The 21,946-nt window shown below is 40.0% G+C and overlaps 1 protein-coding gene across 3 annotated transcripts in view; it reads right to left on the bottom strand.

Annotated features, from left to right (window-relative positions):
* Window positions 1–17,523: 17,523 nt before the first annotated feature.
* The window catches only part of PPARGC1A (PPARG coactivator 1 alpha), a 367,599-nt gene continuing 363,176 nt past the window's right edge, over window positions 17,524–21,946 (bottom strand). For all 3 annotated transcript variants that reach the window (XM_017828835.1, XM_017828913.1, XM_017828996.1), the window contains one exon: window positions 17,524–21,355. In XM_017828835.1, coding sequence (XP_017684324.1) covers window positions 21,252–21,355 — 104 coding nt within the window. In that variant the 3' untranslated portion in view covers window positions 17,524–21,251. The remainder of the gene's footprint in view (window positions 21,356–21,946) is intronic.

The raw sequence follows: 21,946 nt of genomic DNA, 5'->3' as shown, positions 1-21,946 counted from the left end.
AGAGCTGTTGCATACCTCCAGTCATAGTCTTTTCTTCCTGAGATGAAAGAGGCAAGTATAGTTCATAACGAAAATTAATGGAATTCCTGAGAACAGCTAAAAAAATCACTGTTAAAAATAAAAGCTTGTGAATTTCCTCTGAGGTCTAATGTTAGTACATAGAGTTGAAGTTTGTAGTGTAAGGGCTGAGATTTTTCTCCACTACCCACTATGCCTCCCATCTGTATGATATATGGGGATGCTCTGACCAGCTAGAACTCAGGAGGTCACCTTGGTTGCACCAGGTCAGATACTGAAAGCCATGCCCATGAATCCCACTGCCAAGCTACCATGTCCCATTTCTCAAAGTGGAGTACCACACTAAGGCTTTTGTAGTATTTAACAGAGCCTGTTTATACCTAATAATATAGCAGAGACTTATTCTGATCCTTACATTTTAGGAGGGTTCTAGGTACAGATTCTAAATCTCTCTTCTCCATAATACTAACCAATATCCTCTGCTGGGGTATTGTGAAATAGATCCAGTGACTTAATTTAATTCTCTCTTTACAGTACACTGATGCAGGCTCTTTTTCCCCTTCAACTTCCCTATAATCCCCTGCTTAGCAGTTCTACAGCTCCCTTCACCCCTCGCTGAGCTCGGTCTGCTGCTCACACAACCTATTCAGCTATCACCCTCTCCTTCCTGTGCTCCAGTGCAAGCCTTGATATTCTCAAATCACCTCTCTGCTAGAGCCCACCACTCACACCATTGGCAAATAGTTTACACTACTCTGTTTTGTACAATTGCAGCTTATCCCAGTAGTGACACATTTAAATCCCAGGACAGTTAAACCGTTCAGTGGTGTGGTCATATATGACATGTAACTAGATAGATGTATTACCCAGCAAGCATTTCTCATGCTCCAGCATTCAGGGAGGAAAGCTTTTGCCAGCTTCCAGCATCATTGCTTTTCTTCTTCAGCTTCTTTTTTCCTCTTCTCTTTTTTGCAGCATCCATTTATTCCATGTACCAGCACTTCCACCATCACTCTGCCAGTTATGGTAGTTACTAATTTCTTAATAAAAGAGAATAGCTTCAAATTAGGGCTGCCATATGGCTTTTATTACAAGGTTTTTTCTATCCTTTATTTTTGTTGTACTAAAGAAATGCTGAAGTAAAGAAACAATATGTTTTGGGGGGTTCTTGGTTTTCAGTTCGTTGGTTTTTTTGTTTGGTCATAGAGTCCCAGAAAGGGCCACCACACTTTAAAGCTGAAAGAAGTGATTTAGTCTCCGTGCTAAATCACTCTTCAACTTCTCCTAAGCAGAGACAGCCAATTGTGCCTAATCGCGTGTGGTAGTTCAACGATATAGACTACTGTTCATTGGGGATTGAGCTGCTCATTTTAGTTAGGACCACAAATTGAACTCAAACTAAGGTCCCAAAGAATAAAGCATGTGTTTTATGCATTAAGTCATTCGTTCTTTCTTACTTGGCCCGTGAAATGAATGAGGGATAGATTATTTTCTGGGTAAATTGGTAGTAAAACCCTGATGCAGACAGTTCCACAATTTGATTGCAGCCTGACTTCCACTTATTGAATATCACATCAGGCAGTGGTTCAAGGGTTTCACATGACAGCTTTAAAATCCGCAAAGTTTTCAGAGGTACTTACTACATTGTGATCAGGTCACAGATCTAAATGTCAGTATTGTATGCCTGATTTGCACATTTCAAAACGATTTAGTAATTTTTTCATTTTATCTGCATGCATGAAGTGATTTGGAATACAGAAACAATTTGGAATCATATTTAGTTTGTAACAGTTCAATTAACTTAAGTGCTGAAACATGCTTCTTTCTTAGTAACTAGTTTAATTGGTTACTATTGCAAGAACAGGTTTTGAAAGAATGCCTAAAAGGCCAGGGGCAAACTACAGCCCACTCTAGAGAATCCATGTTCCTGCATAGGCATGTGTGAAAAAGAAATAGCAAACAGTCTTTGGGGTCACAGTGCAGTGTATGATTGCCACTGGGAAAAGGACACGTAGCCTGAGCAAGAAATGGACCTCGTGGCAACTGCTTTTCTTTGACAAAGTTACTAGCATAACCTCCAGTTCCCTTTGGCTAATTTTATTACTGTTCAATAAGCAAGAATGGTAGAGCGCAGCAAGGTTAGGAAATCTTAATGGTTCATTATATAAATCATATATTTAAACCTTGATCTAAGCAGTAAGTACAAAGATAAGGTAAAATTATATAGGAGTGTAATTTACAGGATGTTAACATGTACCAATGTCAGGAAGCGTTTGTCTAATTAATTTAAGGAGACATCTGCTTTTCTTTTGAAAGTCTGACTTTTATTTTGCTAGAGCTAGAAACCTATTTTTTTAAAAGGATTTGCACTTTGAAGCATTTTTATTGCTTAGGTTTAATAATAAAAAGGACATGACTCTTCAGAGATAGTAAATCACCACGTACATTAATTCTGTTCAGTTACAGAATAATAAGGAAAAAAATTGCATACTTTTGGCACCTCTATATGACTGCAAAGGAATGCCTGGGATTTTGGTGAGATTTTGAAATTTTATTTCTTTCTCTCACAAACCTGCATCATAGCTTGGTGCAATTAAATAACTAAAGTCTATGCTGGAGTCTGGGCAGAAGAGAGGACTTGGGACTGCATTTCTATGTTTCAGACTCTTTCAACCACAAGCTTTTTGCTGCAGTAATCCAGCTGCAGTTTGCTCAGTGCTCACATTGCTACAAGAAAGAAGTGATGTCACAGAATAACAGAACACAGAACATGCTGAGTTGGAAGGGACCGGCAAGGACCATCGAGCCCAACTCCTGGTCCTGCACAGGACCATCCCCAAGAGTCACACCACGTGCCTGAGAGTATCATCCAAATGCTTCTTGAACTCTGTCAGGCTTGGTGCTGTGACCACCTCTCTGGGGAGCCTGTTCCAGCACCCAACCACCGTCTGTGTGAAGTACCTGTTCTAGTATCTAACCCAAACCTCCTCAACACAATTTCTTGCCCTTCTTGAAAACTGGGACAATGTTCGCCAGCTTCCAGTCAGCTGAGATCTCTCCAGATTCCCAAGACTGCTCAAAAATCATCAAGAGATGTTTTGCAATGAAATCAGCAGCTCTTTGAGGATTCTTGGATGAATCCCATCAAGCTTCATAGATTTGTAGGGATCCAGCTGGAGCAGTAGATCCCACACAATTTCAGAGTTAAATGGGAGTTGATCATTCTCGCAGTCATGGTCCTCCAGCTCAAGGCACTCAGACCCCCTTGGTCCATTATCCATGTTGAAGACAGAGGCAAAGAAAGTATTAAACATCTCTGCCTTCTCTCTGTCCCTATTTGTAAGGTGATCGTCCTCATCCTGCAACGAGCTGATGATATTTCTATACTGCTTATTGCCATTAAGGCCTTTGAAAAAAAAAATCTTTTTCTCGTTTCCCACATTTCTGGCCAGCTTCAACTCCAGCTGAGCTTTGCCTGCACAAATTTTTTCCCTACAGTGGCAAGCAGCATCTTTGTATTCTTCCCATGTTCCTCGAACTTGCTTCCACCTTCCATCTTCCTTTTTTTCACTGTTTCCAAGAGAAAATCCCTACTCAGCCAAACCAGCCTCCTGCCTCACCTGTTTGACTTCTCACATTTGGGAATGGCCTGCTCCTGTGCCCTTAGGAGGTGGTCTTTGAAAAGTGACCAGCACTGATGGACCCCAGCACCTGCAAAAACATTTTCCCAGGAGACCTTACTTACTAATTCCCTGAGCAGCCTGAGGTCTGCTCTCCTCATGTCCAGAGTTGAGGTTTTGCTGGCACTTTTCCTCCTGTCAACAGAGATTTTAAACTCGATTCCTTAGTGGTCACTGTAGCCAAGAAGGCCACCGATCTCCACTTTTCTCATGAGACCCACTCTGTTGACAAGCAGCAGATCAAGGAGACCATCTTTCCAAGTCAGCTCCCTTAGGAGTTGTCATCCAGGTTTTTTAGGAATCTTCTGGTCCAGGTTGTACCAGCTGTTTGATGCTCCCAGTTAATTTTTGGCAAGCTGAAGTCCCCCATAAGGACAAGGGCAGTTGACTTGGAAATGTCCCTTAGTTCCTCAAAGAATAATTTATTGGTGTCCTCATCCTCTGAGATACTGAGAAAGAGGAGAAAGAGCAATGCTCTTCGTTGGGACTCTGCTTACAAAACTAAGCTTCCTTCGCTTCTTTAAGAATGAGTAAGCTATTAAGTTGTATTTATTCAGCACATAGAGCACTCATACATATGTTTATTAAATAAATGAGCATATGTTCTTCACTTTAGGTAATGACAAATGCAGCTACTTCTAGAGGCCAAGATGAGGTACACCCTCAGAACAGATGTCATTACATCTGATTTCATCCATCCATCCAAATTGTAGGTCTCTAAATCAGCCTCTGTCTTTCCTACATAGTTAATTAAGAGAAATCAACACCTCAAGTGACAACCATTCCCTCTTAAACACTGTAAAAGCTGCATGGGTTTTAAAGGTTGGGTTACAGCACAAAAAGTTCACTGGCTGGCGGCAAGTATTGGACACCCAATTAGACTAGTTCTTGTATAGCTAAAACCAGGTGTACTATAGCCAAGGTACAAGCTATTCACTCTGGAAGTGTATAGCCAGACAGTCCTTCAAACAAGAGTATATTTTGATAAAAAAGGAACCAATATTTTTAGCATAATTGAAAGTTCTGTGTACTCTAGTCTTTCAGATAGTATGTTAATAGATGACAGTGATGTAACATTGAAAAATGTAATATAATAAGAAGAAATGATGCAGGGTAAACTCAGATTTCTAGAAAATAAATTTGGCAAATCAGGATTATATTACATATATCTCCTCAATTCACTGCCAAGATTGATAAATTCAATATGTGGGAATTACAGTTTCTTAATTCAAGAAAATGAATTAAGCAACTTTATTGTGAATACGTATTAGCTGTAGGTTGCATTTTTATGAACTTAACTGAAACAGGAGTAACATAATTTTAGATATTGCTTTAAAGATTATTTCTCTTTTTATTCATTAAAGAAAAAGTCTCATTGAGATAATAGCTGATTCTCAATTTGTCTCCACCAGAATTCCAGTTTTACCACACCAAGTGCTCAAAAACAATTGAAGAAAAAAACCTTTTTTTAAAAATAAAAGTTTCCTTTTTATTTTTTTTTTTTTTTGATCTGGGAAGAGGTGGGTTACAGAAATCTGTCGATGGGCTGCCTTTTGGCATCAGTTTTGACCATGGGACCGAAAGCAGTGGGGGCTTGTGGTAACTGCAGCTGCAGGGTTGAGTAGGAGCAGAGTTCTATGGGTCCATCAGTGATACGGGGGGGCTTCTTTGGGGGACACTTTGAATAACTGTCAACACAGATATATGCAAATGCACATGCTTACAGTGGAAATTTTTATCCATCAGTGATATAAGTTCAGTTCCCAGCTTAAGGCACAAAATGAATCCAGAAGTCACAGTGACTTGAATTGGACCAGACTGCAAAATCTGTCTGTTCTTCAGGAAAAACAACCCCACCTGCTCCATCAGGGGCTGCGTTACAAGATGGGTACAAAAGAGGAGCATTAGATGAGAGCAACAAAGCGCCTGTAGGTAAATCTAGGCAAAAACCAGGAGGAATAGGAAGCTTTTGTGACCCCAAAGATGGAGATGGATGTCATACAGGAAAGAAAAGACAAGTGAGGGAGAAATGAGCAGAGGGAGCACTGCAGGTTTTCTCAGCCTATGGTCCAGGAATCTCTTAAGTTACTTTCACCAGATCTGTGAAGGACAATTAAGGAACCTAAGTATGCAAGTACTGGGTTAGGTTTAATGTCAGAGGTGTCCACACCTCCATGGGAAAATGCTTCGGGACTGAAAGTTGGCAAAAGCTGAAAAAGCTGGGTTTAGTGAATTGTGTTCCAGCAGCCTGTTTTCCCCCATAACTGAACCTCAGTTTTGATTGTGCTCCTTGGCCTAATATTTGGCCTTTGTTTGCTTATGTAAATCAGGATGTTTAGTACAAATTAGCAGTACTGAAAAACAATTGCCATCCAAATTAAAATTCTGCCTTTCATTTTACACCAAACCTGCTGAGCTTTTTTAGATAAACCCTGAATCAACTTAGCTGTAGTGTTTATGACTAAATGGATTCATTTTTTGGCAAAGTAGCCCTGTTTCTCCAATAGCATAATGCCAGTAGCAATTCATATCTATCAGACCATTCTCAAGGGTCAGCTGGGGCTGTTCCTATGAAAGGTATTAGGTAGCTCCTTCCAGAATTTGTTCTCCTTATTCAAGCTGAGCATATTTGCAGTGTACAGATATATACACACATTTGTACATATATGCATGTGTTTAGATATACCTATGTGTGTATATATATACTTATATACTGTTAGTATGCACCACTAGACCAGTAGTTTTATTTTTATTTACTTTGTTAATTGCCTCCATTTTTATATCTGCATTTTATCTACGTATTGTTGGAATGGAGCACTGCATACTAAGGAAAGTACAAAGTGAGGGAAAGTAAAACAATATATGACCACAAAAGGATGCCAAAATTAATCCAGAAAAGGTTTTTAATTTCACATATTCAGCCAAATGGGCTGGTTGAAGGCTCTGCTCTGCCCCAATATATGATTGCTATGAAGTTTAACAAGGAGTCAGGAAAAGCCCTTTGTTAAATATGCCCTAGGAAAGTATGTTTAAAAAATACATATAAATTATATCTTTTCAAAGTAATATGATGAAAATGATGATATTGTAACTCTGAAGACTTCTGATGAACATTTTATCCTCAAAGAGCACTTAATTCACAAAGAAACATATCTCTAGCAAAGTCACCCAAAGCCTGGAAAAACAATATGAGCATTTGCAAAGACTTTGTAGTATCACCAGAGATGTCTAAATACGTAGACTGCAAAGCATGAACATCTTTGGAACAAACTTGTCTTTGGGATCTGAGATAAAGCACTTTCACAGAGCCTGGTTTTTCAGCGATTTCATCAAGGAGGTGATTTCATCAAAAGCTAAAGGAAATCTAGTGCAATGCTGAAGTGATAAAAACACAAGGAAGAGATTGTAAAGCCATTGAAGAGTGCAGCAGGGGTATCTTCAAATCTTTAAATACTTTTTCCCTTAATAACAGACAATCAGTAGATCTGAGTAGTTATCTTTCTTAAATGGGAGTAGATTTTATTAAATAAATAGGATAGTGCCATATGTTGTAAATACAAAGTCAGATATCAACAGAAATGACATTTTGATACTTACCTCTGAAGAGTCATGGTAGTAACATCCAAAAATGGACTGGGAGTTTTTAGTGCTGAGCCCGTATGTGACACAGTGCAAAATTCAGACTTTAGAGTAACTGTTGGTGCGGGTGTCCTGGGTGCCCCTGCAGAAGCCAACATGCTCCCATCATTTTCTGCAAAGCTGTAGTGATTTGAGGTGACCTGGCTGTGCTGAGAAGCCACCTTAGGTGCTGCACCTAAGTGAACTATTTCAGTTTAGAGATGCATTTGAAAAGTACCAAACTGTGCTGCAATAAATAAACAAACAAAAAGTAAATATTTGCATTCTTCAATACAGGAGTTGAAACAAATTCTTACAGCATCATTACTGTGAATTGAGTGTGAACTGAATGGGTTGAACGAGACTGTTTCCTGGTTTATGACCAGGGACTGGAAATGACATTTAAAATATATTGCAGCCAGCTATAAATTTAATCACAGAATGAACTTATGAAAATGGGTGAAAAAAACAAACCCTTGTTCAGTTGGCAGATATGATCCTGTATAAATGGATATAGGGGTTCATAGCAGTTTATTAGCTAAAAATATCTATTACCAGTTCCATATCTTGTAGTGGCTGATACACCATCCCAGATTGTATTGGGTTTGTGTGGTCAGGTTTTGGTAGTGGGGGAAATACAGGGGTGGCTTCAGTGAGAAGCTACCAGAAGCTTTCCCCGTGTCTGGCAGAGCCAGTGCCAGCTGGCTCCAGGACAGACGTGCTGCTGGCCAAGGCCGAGCCAATCAGGAATGACAGTAATGCCTCTGTGATAACATAGTTAAGAAAGAAAAAAGTTATTGAGCAGATGAAATTGCAGCCAGAGAAGAGCAGAGTGAGAACATGTGAACAACTCTGCAGACACCGAGGTCAGTGGAGAAGGAGGGGGAGGAGGTGTTCCAGGAGCCAGAGCTGAGGTTCCCCTGCAGCCCATGGTGCAGACCATGGTGAAGCAGCTGTGCCCCTGCAGCCCATGGAGGTCCACAGGGGTTCAGAGACCCACCTGCAGCCCATGGAGGAGTCCCATGACAGAGCAGGTGGATGTCCAAGGAGGCTGTGACCTGTGGGAGGCCCATGCTGGAGCAGAGTCCTGGCAGGGACCTGCAGAACCATGGAGAAAGGAGTACACACTGGAGTGGGTTTTCGTGTTAGGTCTTGTGGCCCTGTGGGGCGGACCAATAATGGAGCAGCCTGTGCCTGAAGGACTGCACCACATGGAGAAGTGACCCACATGGCAGCAGTTTTGTGAAGAACTGTAGCCCATGGCAGGGACTCACATTGGAGAAGTTCATGAAGGACCGTCTCCCACGAGAGTGATCCCATGCTGGAGCAGGGGAAAGACTCCTCTCCCTGAGCAACGGCAGGAACAACCTGTGATGAACTGACTGTAAACTCCATTTCCCGTCTCCTCGTGCCTCTGGGGGGCAGGAGGTAGAGCTCAGGAAGGAGGGAGGGGTGGGGAGGAGGTGTTTTTAAGATTTATTTTACTTCTCATTATCCTGCTCTAATTTTGTTAGTAATAAATTTAAATAATATCCCCACTTTGAGCCTGTTTTGCCTGTGACAGTAACCAGTGAATGACCTCCCCTGGTCCTTATTTCAGCTCATGAACCCTTCGTTATATTTTCTCTCCCCTGTCCAGTTGCAGAAGGGAGCGATAGAGTGGCTTTGGTGGGTACCTGGCGTTCAGCCAGGGTCAACCCACTGCACAGATTTAAGGAAATGACAATTTTCTTCCTGTTGAAGTAGTCCCTGATAATGCCAGCATCATGTCAAGACCACGACTCTTTGGATCAACAGGTCGGTTTCCATTCCTGGGAAGAAGCAAAGACATTGTGGAAGTGCTTTGGACCCTACAGTCTTAGGAACTAAGGATACCTGCAGAGCGACCTCAATAAACGCTAGTTCAGTGTGAGTGAAACACAGGCACTGCTGCTTTCCATCTTTTAGCTGTTCATGGGCTTATTGGGTTAAACTCTGAGGGTCTCAGTCTGCCCATTACTAACAGCTTATAGAGCACACAAATCTGTTTCTAAACAACATTTTAAGGAACAACAATTTCTTTTTAAGGCAGCCCTGAATTCAGTTACCATAACTGCAAAACTATAGAAAACTGTTTTGAGATGAATGATTAGAACTGCTCAAATTACCACGAGTTAAGCAGGTACTGCATATTTCCTACCCGTTTACAAACAATACTGTGGACATCAGTGAGCTGCCATGACCACAGAGCAGAAGGTATTCCCTTTGACTACACTTGTGACGGTGATCCTGTCAGGAAGGCTTTTTTGTAATAATGTCAGCCAGGGTGCAAATGGAATCAGAGCTTCTTGCTGGCCTGCAGGAAGCAATTCTCCTGCAACATAAGGATGTAGATATAGCCTATGGCCTTGTGCGAAGAGAGAACTATTATTGAAGTTTATGTTTTATTGCAACAGATGAGTTTCCTGGTGACAAATCCCAGATGAGGGGTCTATATGCACGTACATATTTTATGTATCAGGGTAATGATATGTATATATTCATATACAATCATGCTTATCTGGTTATGTATGCAGGCATGTGCATATGTTGGCTAAAGAACAGGCATGACATAAAAGGTTTCTGAAGGATAAACATACCTTAAAAGATGAAATGTTAAACAAGTCTTACAGCTATTGTAAAGGAACCAAAGATCCGTATGACTTGCAGTTTGACCAAAGGAATATTTTCATTGGCATTACCTGAACCTGTGTGAGCAAAATAGAACAATGAAAATATTGCTCAATGTTTCTCTCTGCACACAAGAAATAAATACTTCCAAGGACCAAATACTGCCCTTGGCAGTTTATTGCAATAAAGACATTTATTACAAAAGAGGAGAAAGAGAAAACATTTCCTGATCTTCCAAGAAGAGCCACTCTAACAAGACTTGACAATCCACTTTCCCATATTCAGAGGTGCTTGAATTGGCAATATTACCTTTCTGTGGCAAAGGACATAAACTCAAGCACCGACCATACTTCCGTTTCACTATGTTCTCATTATCATCAAAAGCTATGACTGATTTCTCTTGCTACTCCACTAACCAGAATAATAACAGATGGATTTCCATGCTCTCTATTACTCTGCATTTTTCACAGAACTTTAGATTATTAAATCTAACTTTCTTTTTCTCTACCTTAAGCATTTTGGAGTACTGAATATATTAATTTCCTGTCTTGTAGGACTGTCCCATGCACATTGTGGCAGAGAAAAAAAACACCAACCCTAAGTCTAAATAGGAATAATGAAATCCCATAATTAACATTTCTATTAGAAATGGAGAAAAGCATCTGTGTGTTAGATGCAATAAACACAAATAAGTCAGAATAATCTCCAGTCTCATATTAAGATGTGAATCATCTATTTATTACTTGGAGTATAAATGTTCCATTGCTATTTGCACAGTGATTAAGAGTAGTTTTCAGAAAATAAATCAGTTTCTTAACAGTGCGAAGAGTGAGAGGGATGGAGAATAAATGGGAGTTTAAGGGGATGCTAAAGTTCTCCCATGAGCGTGGATGAGATTTATGTGCAGTGTGAATAAAAAATGTATATGACACCACAGGATTCACTTTGTTGTTGGTTCCTATTCCATTTGTCTAGTATAACTATATTCTTTGCCTCCCAGACATATAGTGAGTCTGGCATTGTTCATCAAGTGAGGGAAAAAACTGCCATTGAGTAGCTATTTGTGGCAGCTTAACCTCATTCAATCTCATCAGACCCAACATTGTAGAGCAAGACCAGTGCCATGAGATTTGGAGTAAAAGCATGAATAGCTACCTGCAAAGCTCCTTCTGCTAGGAAGAGACATTGTAGGAGGTTTGCTACCAAGCAGTCTTATTATTGCTATGCCTTTTACATTTTTAAATGAATATATAGGTTTTTCAATTATATATCAGCTTTCATACAATGTCAACAGCTTAGTAATAGCAAAAGCAAGAGCTGGAGGGATTGTGATATATGTTTGATATGCCTCTCTGTGCAGCTTCAGAGGTGTGAGGCTTCATGCTTGATGCTTCATGTCCATTTCCTCTCTACTGTCATTAAGGTTTTCACATAAATCTCACTACAGTTGCCCAGTTGCAATTATGCAAAGGTCCAAATCTGAAACTACTGACACCGTATTTTTTAGAGGGATAATATTTGGGTGGCTAGGAAATTATACCAATACTGTCGAGCCATCAAAGTGGAGGATTTGACTGGGTTTTCTTCCCCCCACTTCCTGAGGGGATGAGACTCAGGTGCTTCTGCCTCCTGGCTCTGCTGTTTTCATCCTGCTCCCATTGCACACATGATTCTCCCACCTGTGTTGTTTCCTCCTAGCTCCCAATCCCCAGCAGGTAGAAGCCTTCAGCATAGTGTGATCTAGCACACTACAACTTATTCATGAAATCAAGGGAAAAAGCAGAGGCAGAAACATTCTTCATTATTGCCATCACAGAGCCACCTCAAAGAGATTACAACAAATCAGAGGATCCACACAGGACATTGCTGCAGTAAATGAGCCTGCACATGATCTACCACTCAAGGAACTATTTGTGGAAGAAAACTTATATTTGTTAGCTGCAGAATTATTCCAGCTGATGAATCAGTGTAGAACAGCCATTACACAAATGGTGTCCCCCATGGTGCTATGGCCACCCTCACACCAGGGTGCCAGCACACTCTGCTGGGGCCCCGGAAACTCATAAGGGTCTCTTGGTTGCCTTGTGCTCACTGAAAGGGCACGTAGCATTCTAGCATGGTTTGCATAACTGTCATATATTGGAGGGCAAAGTGGTCACTGAGGCCATGACCTTGCTAGCGGGCAAAGCTAAAGGCTGTGGAAATGTTAGGAGAAATACCAGCTACGCTGGCAGCAGCACGGTGCCATTTGCTGGTCTTACCCCCAACAACCTTCTCTAGCTCCATCATTGTATCAGAGACTGCTGTTGATTTGGTCACAGTTTATTTATTGCCACATATATGGAGTAGAAACTTGTACCACATAAGCAAAGTCCACATCAGTTATAGGAAAACACAAGTTTTATAGGGTACCTCATCTTCTACTATAGTGATGCCCTTGTGCTATAACACCGTAACATTTTGTCCTTCTTGAGACAACAGTGGACAAAATGAGCAGGTCAACTAAAAGATGTCAAGGAGTTCCTGAACACTGTGTCACATAACAGTAGCACAGCAGCACCCAAAGTATGGTTCTCAAACCACACACGTCCCTGCCTGTTCAAATGCAGCTCCTATGTTCAAATCATCCTGCCTGACCAGATCAGGACAGAGCTTTTGTGAGGCTGCTGGGCAATCCAGGTCACTGCACAAGGAAAGAAGATGGTCTGGGCTGCTGCAGCCAGCTTTGCCATGTTGTCATGGGTCAGAGGTGCACATCCAGGGCCCATTGCCTACCAAGCCCCATGTCTCATCTCTAGCACCTCAAACTTCTGCAGCTTGAGTTGCAGGAAGCTGAGGAGCTAGACCAGCAGGGCCTTAGTGTCACACAGACAAATTAAAAGTACTGAAGAATTCCTGTCTGGACAGTCAAGTGACTCTGGCTGAGGGCAGGCAGGACTAGACATTACTGCTGCCAGCAGTGGTCCCAAGAGCCCTGAGACAGGTGTGGCCAAGTACTTCTTGTTTTCCAGAGAGCAGGAGCTGAGAACAACTAGATTGTTTCCCCCCTAAGGTTCAGAAAAGCTGTGGCTCTAGGTTTTAGAATGATACTTCTGAATGCCCTTCTTTCTTTGACCACACAATGAATGGCAAAACTTTGATTCCCCGTTCACCCTTCCTAAGGCAGACAGGTAAAAGCACATGCAGGGATGCCCATCCCATACTGCAGGTGAACTCTTCACCTTGCAGGGAGGAACTGCATCCCAGCTTCCTATCAAGAGTTTGGACAGATGTCAGCAAACCATCCCACTCATACAGCCCTCACGCTGTGGGAGCCAAGTCCCTCCCAGAGTCTGCCAGCAGGTTGTTACAGGGCAACTCTGCGAAGCTGCAGCTGGAGGTTCCTGAAGAAGCCACCACATTATTCTCACCCAAAATGTCAGCATTGCAGAATGAGCAATGGCAGCACTTCAGCAATGCAGTGACGTTTTGTACCCTCTGGCAAACAAGGTACGTAAATAAATGGGTTTCTATCTAAATTCCATTGTGTGCAGATTTGTACCAAAGAATTGTTGTGATGTGCATCATTATGTCTCATTATGTGATTGCAAGTAACCTTTTGTATAGCAGACACAATCCACGTAACATGCTGTGTGACCAGTTTACAAAACCAGGCTCCTTCAGAAGGGCGAGTAATTAATCATTATTCAGCAACAGCACTCACCACTCCATACTGCTGGCAGGAGTGTATAACCCAGGGCATGCTTAGCTAAGACAATAAATTATTCATGCAATAGAAAACTAGGGTTAGCTGTGGTACTGTACCAGTAAATGGTTAAAACCAGAAAGGACTCTGTTAGTTTTCAATTGTGTGGCTGATTTTTTTTTTTTAAATAAATTTACTGCCAACACATTGCATAAACAAGCATGGGCCTGAGTTGCAAATACAGCAGGAAAGAATTAGTTCAAGGCACCAATGTGCGTTTTTCATAATGCCAAAGTCAATAATCCGAGGACAACGAGAAGATCTCTTGAAGGTATAGTGCAGTAACTTTATGGATGCAGTAATTTTATTACTTTATCAAGTACTAATTTAATAGAGAATGAAATGCACATTGTCAAAAATAAACTGTAGCAAATATTTTATTTGATTACGAGTCCTAACAGCAACTTACATACTCTGCTCTTTAGGACAAATTTTTCTTCATACTTAGCTTTGGCTTTCATTTACATTTCATCTGGCGGACAATTTATCATGATGCAAATAAGGCACATGAGATTAGTTACATTTGATCACTGTCCATTATTTGCACAAGTCAGGGTTAATGCAAAAGGCTGACAAGGGTTGGAGTTTCATCACTGATTTTGGAGAGGCTGGAATTGTACCTTTTTTCTGTTCAGTTGCCTTCATCACAGGCCAGTTCAGTTCCTCTCTACAAATACCACAAGAAAATAGTCAATATGCAAGCACAAATCCTTCTATCATCCTGTACTTCATCATGCATGCATTCCAAAATGGTACAATTCATCTCACTGTATACCAGATCACTGTATACCACAGATCTCACTGTATACCACACCTGTGTATATAACTTTTTCAACTGAGCCCATTAGTAATTTTTTTAAAAATTATTTCCCTTTATATGGGAGTCTTTTTCTCCCCGTTAATTCCACTTGAATTTGGAAGAGCTTAATTCATCAGGTCCAGTCACGTCACTAAGGTTATAGATTATTTTTATAAAAGAGAATCAGAAATGCCTTTGCAAAATCATGATTCCAGAAGCATGTTAAAAGGAAGCTGCAATAACTCAGAGGAACCTCAAAAGCTAAACATGTTTTGAGGAATATGCTTCCAGCTGCAGAATAAATATTTGTAACTTCACCAAAAGTTGTCACTGAAAAAAACAATCCTTCACTTTGCTTTGGGTTCATAGTCTGCTAAGATTTTGGGTTGAGATTGTTCGACAATAAAAGCATCAGCTGAGGAATGAGCACCAATTAATTGCAACATTTAAAATTTATACATGTATTCCATTCAGTTTCCGTAATTGCTTTGCACAGACACCAGCCACTCAGCAGAGCACATCGTGTAGCAAAGGATGAGCTGGCTTTCTCTTTTTCCCAGCAGAGAGGTGTTAGAAGAGCACAGCAATGGAAAGCGCAGAGGACATATTCCCTTCTTCTCATGGAGGATTTCATTTTCTTCTTTGCTGAGAAGACTAGTCTCCTTTGCCCTGAAGTATTAACAAATATACCAGCTCCCAGTGAAGACAGGCTGCCCTACGTCTATCAATAGAATCTATATAGAATCTTTTCCCTTAGGGATTAATTCAACTTTTGATTCAATCTTTCTGAGCTTTAAATTATGATGTTACAAACCTCCAAGGAACTACTGTACTATTTGTGACCTTCTTTATTACTTTCTGCTGTTTGATAAAGTAGAGAAAATTGATTTATAGATTAGTTTGCTTGTGAACATGGAATATCAATGGTGAGAATGTGATTCACGGAAAAGCAGGAGAAGTTGGCACTGGTTAAAGTTTAATATAGCAGTTTATTAATTAATGGTGAAGGACAATAGAATAACTGCACATTAATCTTGAATGAGATTCTGGAAGTGCAACATGAAATAATAGCAATGAATCAAGGCATCTTGCAGAGTTGGATTTAAAGTTTTCAAAACATTTTCCACAAGGAAGAAGTTTGTCCATCACTTCCACTTCTCTTCTCTAAACCTCCCTCTCTTTCCCTTATGACCTGACAGGAGTTTTTGTGTTTCTGTAAGCATTAAAGGTTAAAGGTAGGAGAGGCAGAAGTTTTCCAAACGGAGACTAAAATTAGGTGTGGGTGTCTGTATTTGGATTCTTAGGCCCCAATCCAGGAGTCTATTTTTATTCAAAGCAGCCGAGCACTTGACTTCAATGGATCTAAAAACACTCATGCTTAAGTGCTTTGCTGAATCAGGACAGACTTAAGCACAAATGTAAATGCTGTGCTGAATTTGGGCTCTAAATATGTGGCTTGATTTTAAAAGTGCTGAGAGCCAGCAGGTCTAATTGAAGACGATGGGAGCTGCGAGATGCTCAGCGTTTCTGAAAATCAGGCCACTCATTGAGGTGCCTGAATCTGATTTCAGGTGGTCAGCTTGCAGCATTCACTGGGGAAAAATGGTGACCCAGGATAACAGGCAATGGAACAGCCTGATTTTTTGCAATAAACCTTAATGATGTAAAATGAGGAGATGGAAGGCAGGAAGCAATAGTTTCCTGGAAATCTAATAGAATGCTTTCTTTTTTCTGCAAGCATCAAAGTGCTATGCAAAAATATGAAATGAATAAAAAACTCAGATTAAAAAGCCTAGTAACTGGAGAAATATTGGGCTAAATTCATGCCTTGTGGAACAGCAGCAAGATTGATGAAGTACATCAGGAATGATTTGGCCAACTACGTTTTGAGCGTTAATTTGATCAGGAGCAGTGAGTCAACAGCGCAAATCCCACACAGTGAGGAACTTTGCTCTACCACCCTTGTGAAAACCAAGCACAACTGCTTGGATTAGTAAACGGTAAAAACGCAAAAGCTAAACACTGCATAAATTAAACACAGTGTTAGGAACAGAGATGAGGTGGAGGCTAGTCATCCTGAGAAAGGCAATTTTTTCAACTGAATTCAGTAGTCCTGTACTTACAGACCACAGTCAGGCTGCCCTCCAACTGTGCAGGCTGCCCTGCGCTGTTCCTCGCACCACTCCCCGGGTACCTGCTGAGGCACACATCAGATGAGAAGGCTGTCACAGAGGGTTGTGCTGTAAAACCCCAGAGAAGGCTGTGGACACAACAGGATAGGCCTACAGCCAAAAACTGGCTACATGTGAATGAACCCTGGGCAAACCAAAGAAAATCAGTTTCTTCCCCTTTTTCAGTGCATGTAAATGACGTGTTGTGAATACCCTTTGGCATCCCCTGGCCTATCTGTTGCCTGCCCAGTGGCAATGCTGGTGTGGAAATACACCATGCTGCACACTGTACTGTCCACAAAGGATTCAGAAAAGCCATGCTTTCCAGGTACCTACCTGTCTGCTCCTCCTCGAATGTCTGCTGAGACAGAGAGGCTGGTGAAGGTCTCTCATGATGTGCTTTATCCTAGTATAGATATTTATCACCTCAGGATGGAAGATACCAGTCATTTTGCACTTGTCAGATCCTAGTACCTCCACAACTTAGATCTAAATATGACCAGATAGAAAAGCCCTTACATTCCCCACCCCTTCCTAACTCAAACCAGCAACTCTTAAAACTCCACTGAGGATTCTTCAAAGGTTTTCCTACATATTTTATATTGGCTCTTCAACAGCCTTGGGTACTCATGGCAGAAAGGCATGCAGCATCTTTTTACCATTAAATGTATTTAAAATTGGCAGTTCTGTCCCCTGCCCAAAGTGCAGTAATGCAGGTGTGCTCTGGACTACTATCTCAAATCAATTACAACCACTAGAAAGAGTAATAGAAAATCCAGTACACAACCTGTTGTAGGGGGAAAAAACCTGTCACCTGTGATAAAAAAGAGAAACAGAAATGGATTTGAAACATTTGTTTCCCTTTATTAGCTCAGTGAGGCTGATGTGTACTGCACATTAAAAAAAAGAAAAAAAACCACAGGAATTTTCATACAATGACTTAAACCACAAAAGTACATGTAGAATCGGCAGGTGGAAAATAGCCCAGCTTGGGCTTAACTAGTATCTCACTTTCCCTGTTCAGCATAGTCTAACCAACAGCTTTACATGTTCACCTATACTGTACAAATCTTACAGTAGCTCCATAAGGTCAGTGTTTCACATTCTTGAAAATGTCTGTCACATAGGTACAAATTTAGAATCATCACATTATATTACATGGCTATTCTAGGTCATTTATAGATCAGATCTTATACTACAGTGATTGAAGTTCTCATTACAGCCATCAAAAAGGACACATAATCATTACCTACTGTAAGCTTACATCTAAAGGGATGATAAGAAGTTGTGGGCGCTTTGTGATTTTTTTTTTCAACTGACCCAAGTGTTACGCCCCAGAGGCACAAACTTTTATCTCAGTCCTGCTTTTGGTGATGGCAGCACAGCTGCTTTTCAGAGTAGTCTAACTCAGGTATTTTTCTTAAATTTTAGGATCCCTCTGTTTGGATTAGTATTTAGATCACTTTCCGTTCTGTAGGAATTACTTTGTTACAGTTCTAGGAAAGACCACAGTTTCTAAGTACCAGTTCTGTTACCTGTATTGTGGATGTGGTACTTACCACAGCATGAAAGCAACAGTACAATCTTCATCTAAAAGACACACAGAGCTATGCTGCAATTTGCCTCCGGTGACAATGTGGTACATGTGCTAATTTGAAATGTTCTTGGGGAAGAAAAAAAGAAAAGGAAACACCAAGTGGATATTTTGATGGGTTTCCTACCACAGTGTCTACGAAGGATCCAAATAGCTTTATTCAACAATCCTAGCTCTATTAATTTCATATGTAATTTGTAAATCCACAGAGGAAAGCCATCTTCAAGATGAGAATGTTTGCCAGGCCAGTGAAAAAAAAAAAATTGACTCATCATTATGCCTGGTGAAAAATAAATAATCCCCCCGACAAGCCCCACACCAATTTATTAATGTCAGCAATCAAAGGCAAAAGAGAATGTTTTCAAATTTAATCACAGAAATGTAAAGGCAAAATAGGTAATGGATCTGGTCCTTGAACACATAATATGATATACTAAATACTGATTTCTTAAAAATAATTTATTGCTTTTAATATTTTTCTTTACAACAGAAGATACTCAAAATCCAGAAAGGAAAATTGTAAACGTTTAGTTTGGCATTCACACAAAGTTAAAATACCTGCATTTTTAACCTACAGAGCAACAACAAGAATTATGCAGATTAAAGAATGTTACATTTGTAACACAGAACCTCCAGAAAAGTTCTTTTCTTTTTTTTTTGTTTTATTGCTATCTATCTACTGAGAAATAAGAAGCCAAAAAATCAAGCAAGCATCCAACAGGACAGACAGTGGAATCTCTCAGAACACAATATGCTGGTGATAAAATGAATGCAGCCATCAAAATCAACTGCACTGGCATGGGAGTGGAATCAGTTTTCTAAGATTTGGAGTGGGAAAGTAGATTAAATAGTTAGGTGTGCCATACCTTTCAGAGTAGTCATGAATGCCAAACAGTAATAGAATAACAAATCTATACATTCACAAGCAAATATCAAACTTTGCTGATTCAGTGTAGACACTCTGAGTTCAGTTGAAATTCTGATGCTCAGAATAGCAGTAGTTTACTCTTGCAGTTCTTTTCTTTCCTGAAGTTTCTATTTAATTTAACAAAAGCAATGTCATCAGCAACAATGTCATGGGCACATCTGAGGCCATGCTAGTGCATAGTAAAAAAAGGAAAAAAAAACCCAAACAACCCACTGCTCCTGCAAAAGCGGAATTTCCAAACGAAGCACTTGCTTACCCCAAACTGACAACCATCATGCATCCTAGGTATAAAATTTCCACTGGCCTTTTTATTCTTTTAGTCATCTCATAATTTATAATAAATAGGATAATTGTAACTGATAAATATGTCTCTTTAGTAAACAAAGGAATGAAGGATTGGTATTTATACAGGATGCGTAACTGTAAAAAATATAGATAAATACCATCATTAAATTGCCAATGAAAAGATTACTGGCTTCAAGAAGAGTGTTTAGACACAGAATTACTGTAAAAATCATACTGTACTTAGTACCTCAGCACATTTTTATCAAATTAAAATCACAAAAATTAAAACAAAATAGCATTTTAAAAAGATTTTTGACCTCTAGTTTCAAAACTACTGTTGATACATAAAATAAAAACATTTCTTAATGATTACCCATTTGAGAGACTTTACATAAAATTATGATATCTTCTAGAAAAATTTAGATGAGAAAATTTCATTCCCCTAACAAATTCAGTGTATAAAACTGCAAAAGAAAATCAAGCAATGAGAAAAATGTGGAAAACTACTGCAGAAGTGGTTAATACCTTTTGGGCTAGAACAATTCTTGACAAAATTCTTATATAAGCTCACCAAAGAAGGGATGAATTTGTGTAATTGATTTTTGCACTCAGATACACGCGCGCACACATATACACACTCACACCCTCACCCACACGTTTTTCTTTTTTTTTTTACAATCAAATATATATAAGCATAAGTTCAGCTTTCTACATATGTTAGTGTACAATAATTGATTCACTTCCTATAATTACATTTGAATATTCTTGTTTAAGAAAAATTCAGCAGTTTTTGAAAAGAAGGCTGCATTTACAGTGCATAGCTGTAACAAAAAAGAACATCGTCATACAGTATGTACATAAAAAAAAATAATCCATTTAACATTTGTAAATACTCAACTACTTTAAAGAATGTAGCAAATAAACTATCTGCGCACACACCCAGATAGTTATATCCAACTCTCATTAATAATGTAACACCACGTCCGCTCATTAGAATAAATCGCTGAACAAGCTGCACATTTGACCATTAACAAGGCTTTGAAAATTTTGCTGTGGAAGATCAATGTTGTAGACATTTACATGGGTGTCAGAATTAAAAGATGAAACTTCAAAATGTTAGGGAAGCTTGAGCCTTTCATTTTCTTTTCTGCAAGGATTAAAAAAACCCCAAAAAACAACAAAAAAAAAACCCACAAAGAAAACCCCAACCAAAAAAAAAAGAACAATCTTAAAACAAAGCTAAAACAGATTGTAGGCTTCTGGGACCTGTGGTTTCTTCTGGATTGTCATATTATCACTGTGTTTTGAGAAGGAGCTTCTTTAAAAAAAACAAAACAAAAAAGCAGTGTCTGATTCCCAGACATCAGCAGCCATAGTTCTCACATTGGATTCTTTTTCTGTTTGTTTTTGTTCTTTTTTGTTAAAATGCAATATGTACAGGTTTTGCAGTTCATCGTTGTACGCATATCTCTGTGGAACTGCTGCCATGTCTCGTGATTTGCCTTGAACTCGCAAGGAACGCCCGGCTCCCCCGCCACCGATCACCCGCGAAAGCAAAGCTGACACCCATGGACATGTGTGTGCTTACTGGACAGCCGTCTTGCTCCTCCACTCGTCGAGCAGCTGTGTTCATGTAAACCATGGTTGTGAACAGAGAGTGTAAAGTAGGAGAAATTCCTAAGTACGACTTTTTAGTTGTCCATTATTGAAGGACGTGATGTCCGTGAGGTATTCATCATCCCCTTGTTTTCTTCGGATGACATGTTACCTACGCAGGCTCCGCTGTGCCTCTTTAAGTAAACTATCAAAATCCATGGAGTCATACTTGCTTTTAGTGGAAGCAGGATCAAAATCATCTGAGTTTGAATCTGAAACCCAAAGGACGCAAGTTTAGATAATAGGCAAGAACCACTAGCGAATACTTATTTTCTCTGTACATCGTTACACTCAAGGCACTGAAGAAACAAAGCACTTACAACCACAACGTTATGGGATGATAAAAGCATAGAAATGATCATCGGAGAAGCTTTATGCATGCACAGAGATTTCTGGTAAGAAGCAGAACTTAACAAAAGCAGTACACATCATCAGCACTGGGGGGGAACCATTAATCGCATGTACATCTAGAACAGGTTAACTCAAAATGGTTTCCTCAAGGACCTGAGCACAACACACTGCTATGTATAGGTCTCGAAGTAGTCCAAATAACCTTGACAGATGCCTTACCCAAAACTCCACTGTTGTCTTGCAACAGCTGTTTCTCAACATGCAATATCCAAAACTTAATTCTCCCAAAAAAGGTAACAGGGGGACGGTTCTGCAGAAAGCCAAGGCAGCCTGCGAGCAGCACACAGAGGACATGGCTGCTTCTGCCTGCCCTGCCTTGGGGTCTTCTGCAAGTCAGTACACCTCCCTGAATCTCTGGTTTTGCTTCCACTCATTTTGTGGGGTTTGCTTGT

Source organism: Lepidothrix coronata, unplaced genomic scaffold, assembly GCF_001604755.1.
Source record: "Lepidothrix coronata isolate B3197 unplaced genomic scaffold, Lepidothrix_coronata-1.0 Scaffold0, whole genome shotgun sequence".
In the NCBI taxonomy this organism is placed as follows: Eukaryota; Metazoa; Chordata; class Aves; order Passeriformes; family Pipridae; genus Lepidothrix; species Lepidothrix coronata.
This window is presented reverse-complemented; position numbering and strand designations above follow the sequence as displayed.